At 46.5% G+C, this 11,488-nt stretch overlaps 1 protein-coding gene across 2 annotated transcripts; it reads right to left on the reverse strand.

Moving 5' to 3' along the window:
• Positions 1-284: 284 nt before the first annotated feature.
• On the reverse strand, positions 285-11,482 carry NASP (nuclear autoantigenic sperm protein). Of its 2 annotated transcripts, none has more exons than XM_059853918.1 (15): positions 11,324-11,482; positions 10,534-10,584; positions 9,633-9,743; positions 9,038-9,118; positions 8,772-8,869; positions 7,200-8,042; positions 5,320-5,402; positions 4,383-4,459; positions 4,179-4,252; positions 3,036-3,224; positions 2,650-2,816; positions 2,187-2,240; positions 2,022-2,093; positions 957-1,088; positions 285-456 (listed from the first exon to the last, which is right to left on the reverse strand). In XM_059853918.1, exons 1-15 carry the CDS (start codon positions 11,383-11,385, stop codon positions 403-405), a joined length of 2,148 nt encoding a protein of 715 aa, XP_059709901.1. In that variant the 5' UTR covers positions 11,386-11,482; the 3' UTR covers positions 285-402. The 2 variants fall into 2 exon arrangements, with proteins under 2 accessions (XP_059709901.1, XP_059709903.1); XM_059853920.1 differs by having other exon boundaries at positions 11,295-11,432.
• Between the last annotated feature and the right edge of the window lie 6 nt (positions 11,483-11,488).

Here is an 11,488-nt window from a genome sequence, read left to right on the forward strand (position 1 = left end):
TGAACAAAACACAGCCCCAGCTATGAACAAGGCCCTAGCAGAATAAAAAAAGGTCAGTCACTGGACAAGACAGTGAAGTTCAGGCAATGCTCTCCTTCCCTGCAGCAGCCAGCTCTGCCAGGCCCATCCAACCCTCTGCTCCCAAGGAGGTAGATGTGGGTGGAAATGCTGTAATTAAAGGGAGCATGAGCCCAGCAGTGGGCCAGGGCTGAGACCTGCAGCCCAGGGGGACAGCCAGGAGCAGAGGCTGGAACCTGTCACAGGAGGAAGGTCAAAATAGGGACTATTTGCTTACAATCTTTATTGAAGTCATACAAAAGTTGCCAAAAAGTGAAAAAATACACTATATACAAAACCATTTTCCTTGTAAGGAGAGGAGTGTCCAAGGTTAAAGAATCATTATCATACTGTGCTTTCAACTGCAGCCCCTGATTCTGCTTGTGGCCTTTTCTCTGTCTAAAAGAGAAGATAAGGGTTTGTTTTTAAAAGACAGGACACAGTCTTACAGCACCAACTCATGCAGCAGCCCAAGGGTTCTGTAATTTGAAGACTTAACAATGGGAACTTTGCCAGTCTCCAGAGCCCAACACTATCCTAAAGCACTGATAGTAACAAGTGCAGCCCAGGGGTAAGTAATAAAACCCAGAACATGAAAAATTGGGGGAAGACCCTGTGCTGGAGTTGAGCCCAGCAAAAAACCACCCAGAACCTGTCTCTGTCCCACCCCTCAGGTGACAAGGCTCCACAGCTGGGTCTGTCCAGCCCACACAGGGTCAGCACCACAGCACAACATGCATCCTGCCCACTAGGAATAGTCTTCATCTCATCTGGGAAACCTTGTGAAGGACAGCAGGCAATAAAACCAGGACATCTACCAGGCACAGAAGCATCCCTGAACAGAGAGGGGGGGAAATAAAATAATAAGCACAGCCCAGACTCCTGGCTCAGCTGCCCACCTCCTCTTCCATTTTTTCTGCAACCTCATTTCCACGGGGGACAGCGTCCCCACCACCACCATTGACAGCTGGTTCTGGTTTAGATTTCTTGGCTTCGTTGTCTCCCTGATGAGTCTCCTCCTCTGGTTTCCTCTGAAGACAAAATTGTTTATAATGTCCACTAAGTACAAATCAAAGTTTAAATCTTTTTGAGAAATTTAGCATTAGATGTCACTGCACATCATCTACCCAACATCTGCTTGCCAGGCTCAGGACAGCCTCCCCAGTGCTGAGGTTTAACCAGAGCTTTGAGACCCAGGTCTCGACCACAGGGACACTCTGGGTGCCAGGATCTCCAAAACTGAGTTATCTTTAGTTACAATCTGGTAAAGAAAGGTGCAACCACTGAGCCTGTAACTGTTCCAGGGTAGACTTAGGGCATCTACAACATTTGAAATCACCTAAAGCAGCTCCAAATCACTCCAGGCACACCTGAACTGACAGACCAGTGGAACTGACGCAACATAAAACTGAGAGTATCCCTTATAAGATATTAGTTTTCATCAGCAAACACTTCTAGAGAACACATAACACTTAAAGGAACCAAGTTCTCAACATCTGATCTCTTAAAGAGGCAATTTATAATTAACACCAGTGTGGCTTTACTATTTATTAGAAGGCCAAGTCCCAATTTCCTTTTGGAAAGAAAGGAACCCAGCCCAGCCTGGTTGCCTGCCTTCTCCTTGGGATCTGCAGGTGACCCTGCTGCTCTTGAGGGTCCTCAGCAGAGGAAACGCTTGTTCAGGGAGCGCCTGCAGAAGCCACACAACAGGGTCAGATTTACATCAGTGTGGGCCAGGCAGGGTGCTGAACCTCCAAGAATGGTCTCCTGGAGGCCAGATGGTTCCCAGATTGATTGGTTCCCAGCGGAAAGGAGTTTCATACACTACTGGTTCTACTTCTGGAGTGTTTTCCCATTATACAGCTAAGTTAAGAAAACATACTTTTAAGACAAATCCTATTACACAGAGCAAGCCAGGGGTACTTCAATAAACTGCTTGTTTAACAAGTAATTTTGGGACTCACCTTTTTCCTGACTAGATGAGAGATGTCTGTTACACACTGAGATGCACCATCAGCTCCTTTCCTTACTGGAATCTGTTACAAGACAGACACTGACACATGAGCAAACACAACCAGTAATCCTTAGAGCAGATGAGAATTAACAACGTTCATTTTAGATTAACTTACTGTGGATACAGAACCACTGTCTTCACTTTGTGCAAAGCCAGATGTAGTGCCAACCTTAAGAAAAGCAGAAACAACAGACTGTGGCAGACAATACATGTGAACTCAGTGAGATACAGAAAGCCCAAGTCCCTCCCACCCCAACACTGCATTCTGCACTTCTGTACAGGACAGATGCAATGTGCGCTCCACATTTGCCTGACCCATCATTTCCAGCCCTGACACATGAAATGCCACAGAAGCCTATCAAATTCCTGTTTAGTTCAGAACAATTAGTATCAGGGCTTTTAGGAAATATCCTCTGCAGACATCAGCTGCCTCAGTTTTCTTCTCACAACCACAGCCTTGTAACACTTGTGAGCAACCACCAGTCCCTGATCAAGTCTGAGCTCCTTCCATTACTTATTTATTCTAAGTTGAACTGGAAGAAGGGTTGGGTCAAAAGGAAACCACAGGACACACTCACCAGAGTTGCTTTCAGTCCTAGCTCAGCTACTTTTGCACTCTTCTGTGACTCCTTTGAATCTTCTATCTTCTCTTTAATTTCAGGAAGCAGTCCCTTCAGTTCTTCTATCTCCTTCTCATCCTCAGGGGACCCAGTGTCCGCCTTCTTTATTCGCTCAGTCAGTATTGCTGGGATGAAACAGTTATCAGGGCAAAACACCTCGAGACAAAGTAACTGTCCAGTTACCAACATCCAGAGGCAACTATCTGCTAACAAACAGTTTTACCAATTCTACCCCTGGTGTAATCTCACCACTTTCAGATAAAACACGACACAGCAGACAATGAGCACACCTCACTATTTGCCTTGTGAAAACTCACTGGAGGCAGCTTCAGAATTCCACGTACCCAGTCTCTTGTCTATGACCTCCATGGACTTCCCAAACTGCAGCACGGCCTCGTCGAAGTCGCTGTTGTAGTGGTAGGCCAGGGCGAGCTGATAGTGGCTCTCGGCCAGCAGCCGGTCATGAGCCTCCAGGTACTTCTGCTGCAGGGCCAGGCAGGCCTGGAACTCTTCTATTGCCTGTGTGTAGTTTTCTACAGGAGAAAGCCCCAAGGTCTTTACAAACCTCAGTAATTATCCACAGCAGCACCATGTAATCCCTGGTTTGGTTACTTGGTGTTTTGTTACACATTATACAGTCTGCAAACAGAACCACCACTAAACACAGCAGCGCTGGGCTGCTTTGAGACCATCAGGTGACAACTCTGCCTCCCCTGAGAGACTGTCTAGGCCAGCTCCTCTGGTTCTCTCACAAGTGCTTTGTCTAATTTCAGCACAGAAAACTGAGCAGCCAAGTCAAAGCAGGCACCAAATCCTCCTGCTTTACCTTCTACCAACAACTGAACGTAACTGGTCCCAACTGCAACACGGATCTGGAGCTAAGGACAGTGCCACCTTCCTGCCAAGCTCTCCCCAGATGTGCTCCACTGACATAAGACACAACCCTTGTTCTCTAGGCCTGGCCCAGAAACCTGTTGGGTTATTTCCAATGCCTGCCCCAGAGAAAGTGTACATTTGGATTTAACAAGATTAGAAAACATTTTTAAATGAAAGGCAAGTGAGTCATTACAAGAGTTTGTAATGGGGTTTGCCTCCCACTCCTTTTTTCTGCTGTGTAACACAAGAGTCTTTCCTGACTATAACCTAGGATTTGGGAAGGTCTAAGAGAGTCAAGTATTTTTCATGACAATTTCAGCAAGTCTCTCAAGTTCATAACCAAGATTTGGTCACTTCAGAAAGCAGAACACAAGGCTGGCAACACATTGCTTCTTACTCAAACTTTTTTTCCACTGCTCTGCAAAAGCACAGACTATCCTATTTAAGGTACCAACCATTATTTCCATAGTTTCTCACATGACTGCAACTATCGAGATCTAACTTGTTCTCACCCTGACAGCCTTAACTTACATCTGCTCATTTTAAAGTACAAAACCCAGTGACAGAAAGTAGAACCAAACACTTTGCACATGAGAATTAACATTACTTACCAGATTCAATGCTAACTTCTCCTAACTTCAGATGAGCTTGAGCTGCATGGAGCTGAGCTTCTTTTGTTTCTTGTCTACAGCCAGAAGAAAAAAATAGTTTTCAAATCCTGATCAGAGTATGCCACATTCTCTAACTGGCTATGCCACTATCCAATTTACATTAAGTTTCTGTGGCATATACCCAAATTAAACTTTAGTCTTTACCTTTTGTAAATTACTTTTGCTAACTCCAGCATGTCCCAGGCTAGCTCAAGATTGCCAATTTCATCCTCCTCACTTTCCTGTAAAGACCAGAAGTGCATGACAGATTAAGTGACTTGGTCACAGATCACACCAAACACCACCACTAAATTCCCAAACAGCGTTATCAAGGAATCCATTTCTGCAAGAGGTGAACATTTCACCACTAGAAGGAAAAAAAAAAAAAAAGAAAAAATATGCAGAAGAGGTTATTGCATCAACCAAGACTTTGCCTGAAGTAAAAATGTTTCAATGGAACATGAACTCACATTGTTCTGTGATATGCTTTAATTTTTTTCCAGAAATAACAGGGCACCAAGCACCAGCAAGATCTTTGTTAAGGTTATCTTTAGATGAACCAAATAAAGTTCACAGTCCAGCTTTTTAAAACGAGCCTTTGAGCTTTGTTAGAACAGTCTGAGAAAGGGACAGACAGTTATCTTGAATGCTCTATGAGGCTGCAGATTTTTCCAGGTGTTTTGACTATTGTATCAATGTACATCCCAGCTTTGAGGAGCACCACATTTCTCAAACGATTCCCATCCTAATCACAGCTTACTGGACAAGTAGGCAATTAACTGTTCCAAGTAACTCCAGTGACAGGCTAGAACAGTTCTCCCTGTCTGCCCCTGCACCACCAGGCCAAGTTAGCTTAGCACACCACAAGCATTTGTGCCAGAGCAGCTGAACAAACCCAAGTCTACAGACACAGCTGAGCAAGATCTACAATGCAGACAAAACCTAACACTCGCCATTCCTAAGCAATATTGGCTTTCAGAAGTATTTTCCTACACAGAACTAAATGAAACACAAGTGAGCTTTTAGAAGGACATAAACATCATATTTAGGCCTAATACTGCATCCTTCCACAAGCACTGGTGTCAGACCTCAGCAACCTCACCTTGTCTTCCACTGTCAATTCATTCTCTTTATCATCATCAGCTTTATCATTTTCTTTATCTTCCTCTTCAGATTCTTCTGTTTCTAGAAGGCAAGTAGATGCATGAGGACACTTCTGGTTACTGTGCTTGTTTAACATGGAGTCAGGCAGAGTGTGTTATATCCAACCCTTTTTCTTCAAGTGACAGGTTAGAGGTGTGATGTAAGAAGAGCAGACACGTTAAAGTCTCAGCATCAGCAGCCATCTTGCTGAAACTGTTCAGCACTGTAGACTAAAGCAGTCCATAAGTTCAACTTCTTACTATCAAAACCAGAAACTTATATAGAATTCAGTTCTCACCAATCTGTTGGCACCTCTCACTGAAGCCACAAGATTTTGAGCAGCCCTAGAGGCACTGGCCAGCTGCTAAACTTCATGCTACAGAAAGTAAGTGTTTTCAGCAAAATAGCTGCCAAGCTGAACACAAATTAGTCTGTTTCTGAGTCCATGATCTTTACGTCAGGCATTTAAGTATCAATGTTAATGAACCTCCCCTTGTGTAGTACTAATCTGACTTTTGACACTGTGCAGGAGCATCACATCATCTGTTCTACCAGCAGAAGACACTTTGGGAAAATGTGCAGTAAAGGAATATGGCTAATAACTTCAGAGCACTGGCTGGTCTGCAAGCTGAAGTCACACAATTCCTGTATCACAACCGCTGGCTATTCCAGAACAGAAGCTTGACTGGGGGGGGGCGGGACTAGAGAGCCTGTGAACTCACTAGTGTAACTCCCAGCACACACCCACCACTGAGAGGGCCAAACCTGTGAACATGAAGACACTTGTATAAAGGTAAACAGAAGAGATGTCAGGACTCTAATATTTAAGTAGTGGGAGGAGTTTGGAATGATTCAGCACCAGGCCAGGATGTTCCAGACTTGGGGCAAAAAGCAGCAGTATGTGTGCATAAGCAGCCTGTCAGCACTGAGGGTGAGGAGCAGGTAACTACTCTTAGTTTATTTTCAGTCATCCTCCCTCCACACAGACACCCTGTTAGGCCACTGTTCACTATGCTTAGGAGAACAAATCCTTCCAGGCTCCAGAACTGTTGAGTCTGAACATCGGCTACTCCTGAGTAAGGCACTGCCTGTGAAGATGAGTTACTGACAAGAGAAGTTGCAATTACAGTTCATCAATTAACTTGCAATAGAAGGCACAGGCCCACTAAGGCCACAAATACTGCTGCAGCAAAGGGTGCAAGTCTTGCTGGGTGCAAGTCTTACTGCAACAGAGCCTGGGAAACAGCTATAATAAAGCAGGGAAGCAGAAGGGCAGAAGCTGGACAGCCAGAAGACTGTACTAGAGCAGCAATAAGCCTTCAGCAAATCAAGTTTAGAATTTCCAACTAAATTTTCACTAGCAATGACCATCAGAAAGACTAAATTGAAGAGTTCCTCTCCTCCAAGAGAAGTAAATTTATGTGTTCAGCTGTTCTTGTATTTCACCACCATTTTAAAATAAAACACAGCTATAACCAGAGGCAATTTGTGCTTTGCAGTTATGTGAAGGTTAGTGCAATAGACCCAGATGCATGCAAGTGAACATCCATTCAGTATTCTCCACCAGCCTAGCCATTACTTACACATTTCACAGGGCTGTCAGTTTGCTTTCAAGTAAGACTTGCTTTGCAGTTAGTTAAGCGTTAGTCTAGAGAAACTGAGACTATTCACTATTCCTTGAAACTTTACTTGTATGTAAAGTCCTTCAAGAGCCCCTTTACCGTGCCTTTTCCTTATTCTAAGGCAAACAGAAAATTCTGAATGGAACACTTTTTACCCATTGTTAGCCAAATCCATCAAGTCATCCACCCACAAGTACTTTTCGCCTCTCAGTGTTACCTTCTCCCTCTTCCATCAGGTCATCTTTCTCTTCTTTTTCTACCTTAGCACCTTCACCCTCTTCCATCAGGTCACCTTTCTTTTCCTCTTTCTCTACCTTAGCAGCAACTTCAGCCTTTTCTTTCATGTCATTAGGTGTCTCTTTGCCCTCTGTGGGCACAGGTTCCTTTGAGGACTCTGTCTCTTTAGATTCACCCGTTTTCTCTTCTGTAACTGTCTCTACTGGCTCATGTTTCTCTTCTGCCTTCTGTTCAGCCACCTCTGCATCCCCTTCTGCAGTTTCTTTCTGTTCCACAGCAGCTGCTGCCTGTGCTTCTGCCTTTTCTTCCACAGCCTGCCCTTCAACAGCCTCTCCCTTCTCCACAGCTGGCTCTTTTTCTGTTGCTTCTGCTGCCTGTTCTCCTGTCTCTCGCTTTTCTTCCACAGCCACTTCTGCTTCAACCTCTTCCCCAGTTGCCTTTGCCTCCTTGTCTGACACTTCTGTTGTTGTCTCCTTCTCCTCAGCTGCCTTCTCTACCTTGTCCTCAGGCACCGTCTTCTGCTCTTTTTCTACCTCCTTCTCTTCCACAGCTGCCTCCTCTTTCACAGGCACCTGCTTCTTCTGCTCTTCTGAAGTTTCTTCTTTTCCCACAGAAATCTCAGTCTTCTCTTCAACCTGTTTGGGCTTTGCATTCTTGTCAGCAGCTGCTTCTTTGGGTTCTTCTTTAATCTCACTCATTTCAACATCCTCTTCTTTGACTTCCTTCTCAGACAGTACTGTAGACTCTTCCGTGGACTTTTTGGCCTCTTCCTTTTCCCCCATGGCGTTATAAACCTGTTCTCTCAACTCCTCCCTTGTTTCTTCTACATGATTGAGGAAGCATAAACATTTCTTCGAGTTTAGTGATAAAGACATTAACGGGCACTGCCAACACCACCCTCAAGACCCTCCAGTGTGTTGGTTTGTTACCAAGCTGGATGACACTCCTAAAAGCTTCATTTTCCAAGTACAAGGAATTAGGAGACAACCAACACAGCTGGTTGATCTAAACAAGGCCCTTCCCCTTCCCCAGACTGCAGCATTGCAAGCGGCCGCTCAAGCAGTGTGCGGTTGTGCAGCGATTTTAGTCACAGCTAAGCAAAAGGTGCCAGTGCTTTAACAGTCTGGATGGACAGGAATTCCTGTATCCTCTCCAGCTGCAGGCAGCATAAAACAGCCACTGTTCCTGGGACTTTGTACAGAGATTCTGACCGCTGGGACTACACACACTGTACTGCTACAAGGTTACAAAGCAGTTGGAGTCAGCGGTGAAGCTTAAGGAAGTGAGTTTGAATGCAGTGTTCAGGACACAGACACCTGGTGACCCTTTACACATGCTTTCAGTGACCAGATCCTCGCAGATGTTTTACAGATTTTGCTCATCTTTAAGAAAGACTAAAAAAAAACCAAACAGAAACAGAGTCCATTCAGACTGCCAAGAGTTTCAATAGAATGATTCAGGCTACCCAAGACACCAATGGACTAAATTTGGATCATTCCAACAAGAAAACACAGCCTGGAGCCTCCATGGCAGGGCAGGCAGCTTTACATACCATCAGCAGCTGGCAGTGCAGAGTCATCTTCTGCTTTTTCTCCTTCCTCTTCCACCTGCACCCCTTCTAAGGCGTTTCCCAGCACACCATTTTCCATTCTAAAGGGAACAAAAGTTTGTTATCCCTTGGGTCTTTTGACATCATTATTTGAACTGCACAAGCTCCAATACCTCAGCCCATCCCACCCAGGGCAATTCTGTCCATAAAGGAGTGAAATCCTGTTACACCAGACACACTCTTCACCAAATGACAAATTGTCACTGTACCTTGCCAACTCCAAGAGAGATTTTCCATAATAAAAAAAAGCTTCTGCACACTCATCCGCTGTCTCACCGTACTTTTTACCCCTACAAAAAAAACCCAAAGAATTAATTGCCTGTGCCTATTTAGATTTGGATATGTGAACTTCAACACTAAATATTCCTGGACAAAAGGATCACTTTCTTGGCTCGTTTCTCATTGCTTTAAACAAATACTGAACGCTTCTCTCAGTTACATATGGCTCTCAAACACCCAACTGAGGAAATTAATCTGTAATCCAAATAGTACCACTCACAGAGACTGACCAAGACTAGTGAACAAGCAACTAGAGAAGACACCAGCATAATAAACTATGAAATCCCTTTCCCTCCTTAGGGAACTCTGCTGGCAATGCCTATCACAAAAGCCACCAAAACTGCACAACAACTACAGCACTGTCCAACTCTTGGGTGACTTTAAATAGTTTGTCTCCTCCACAGCTGCATTGTAAATTATAAACATGTTAGGTAAAAATCCCAATCTTTCTTGCATAATCCACATCAGAACAGCCAAGCTGAAGCCCAAGCCCAGCAAAAACACACAGAACATTCTACTACTCACAGTAAACTTGCAGCTTCCTGGAATGCATTCACAGCAGCTGGAATATTTCCCATTACCAAGTGCTTCTGTCCCAAACCCAATAGTTTCTTTGATTCTCCATCCACATCCATACTGGAGGAAGGGGAAATAAATCAAATAAAGGATTCTGTTAGTTTTCACAGTAATTATAGCTTTCAAAACCTAGTCTGCTTTATGGAATAGTGAGTTGCATACATTATAGTGGTTGGAACTACCAGGGTAAGTGGGATTTGTTTGGTTCTGTGTGTGTAAATCTGAAACAACTGATAGTTCCAATAACCAAGGGAAGACAGGCAAATTTATCCAGTCACTGCAACAAGTACCAGAATCTGCTGTAACAAAAGCTGCTAAAAAATATACTTTAGGAGTTGCACACCAGCTCACCAGAGCACCAGTGCTCCAGACTCCAATGCTAAATCAAGAATAAGAAGAATAAACTAAAGTTAAAACTTTTCATAGCACAGCGTGGTGCATCTGAGAAGAACGACAGATGCAAGTGTCAATTCCAATTCAGTGCATCTTGCACAGCTTCATTTCCAGAAGGTCCAGCCCAACATCTCAGACTAGGACAAGAGGAGCTGCCCACAGAGGAATACTATCCATCTATCACATGCCAGCTGCATACTTGTGCCTCTCCAGAACTAACTAAAAACCCAAAAGCTTCAAGAACAGCTGGTATTTTTGTACACATCAGACCCTGAGAAGGCCTCGATGCACTAGATTTGTGCAAACCACTGGTGAGCACAGGTTTTCAGCACCTACAGCACAGATGGGAGTTAACTCCAAGTCTAAGAACCGATCTGAAGGGTGACCTTTGAGTTTCACACAGTAACTCCAAGATTTTGTGTTATTTGGTAATTGACAGTTCCAGCTCCCATCTCACCTGTCTGTCTTGTCTGTGGATGTGGAAGGAGCTGCCAATTCCTCTTCCATCCTGCAAACAGAAAATCGAATGTTCTTTTTATTCACGTTCAGAACCGGCCACCCATTTCACGGCACCAACTGAGCTCTCACAGGGGTGCGAAGGCAGCACCAGGAGCCAGGATCAGAGGTGCTCATCCACCCGGAGCGGACTCTGGCCCCTCAGTCTGGTGTTTGTGGTTCGAAGGGAGGCTGCGAGGGGCTCTCAGCCCCTGCCCGCCCGGTCCCGCGCAGACAATGGGGCCTTTCCCGCCTTCCGCCGGCCCCGCCCCCCGCCCTTGGCGCCAAACCCGGCGGCGGCTCCTCACGGGGCGCCAGTCACGTGACACCCCCCCCGCCCGCCCCGCGGCGTCGGCTGCCCCCAACAAAGATGGCGGCGGCCGCGCAGCGGTCACGTGGTGGCTCCGCGCGAGCCGCGCGGGCCCAGCTGGCGCCGGAGGAGCGGGGCGGCGGCATGTACCACCGCCGGCGGGGGGGGGGACGGCGGAGGCAGGTACCACAAACGGCGAGGGGGGGACGGGGGACGCAGGTACCACCGCCGGCGAGGAGGAAAGGGGGGGAGGAGGGGGTGCAGCTTCGCCAGCCAGACCAGCACCCCCGGCCCTCTCCCTAAGGAAATCCGGCCCACCGCCCCCCTAACCCCCCATCCCCTCCGGTACCCTGCGGCCCAAAGGCGCCCCCCCTCCCCTCCCCTGATGCCCCCCGGCCCCTACACGCACACACCGTAACCGGGGCAGCCCGCGCGGCCCTACCTAGTCTGTGAGACCGGCGCGGGCTCAACGCAGGGGGGAGCGGCGATGGCCGAGGATTGCATAGAAGCTGCTGGAGAGAGGGGCGGCGGCGGCAGAGTGCAGCCCCCTGCCCCTCCGGCTGGCTATATACCCCCGAGGACACGCCCCGGCCCGCCTGGCGGCGCG

Source organism: Haemorhous mexicanus, chromosome 9, assembly GCF_027477595.1.
Source record: "Haemorhous mexicanus isolate bHaeMex1 chromosome 9, bHaeMex1.pri, whole genome shotgun sequence".
Classification (NCBI taxonomy): Eukaryota; Metazoa; Chordata; class Aves; order Passeriformes; family Fringillidae; genus Haemorhous; species Haemorhous mexicanus.

Bases quoted from the DNA above. Each gene is read 5' to 3' on its own strand.
- NASP (XM_059853918.1), bottom strand. From the start codon at position 11,385: ATGCAATCCTCGGCCATCGCCGCTCCCCCCTGCGTTGAGCCCGCGCCG. The intron at 4,253-4,382 runs GTAAAGACTAAA...TTCTGGCTGTAG, and splicing joins GCAAAAGTAATTTACAAAAG to ACAAGAAACAAAAGAAGCTC. The intron at 1,089-2,021 runs GTGAGTCCCAAA...TTTTGTCTTCAG, and splicing joins CTCATCTAGTCAGGAAAAAG to AGGAAACCAGAGGAGGAGAC.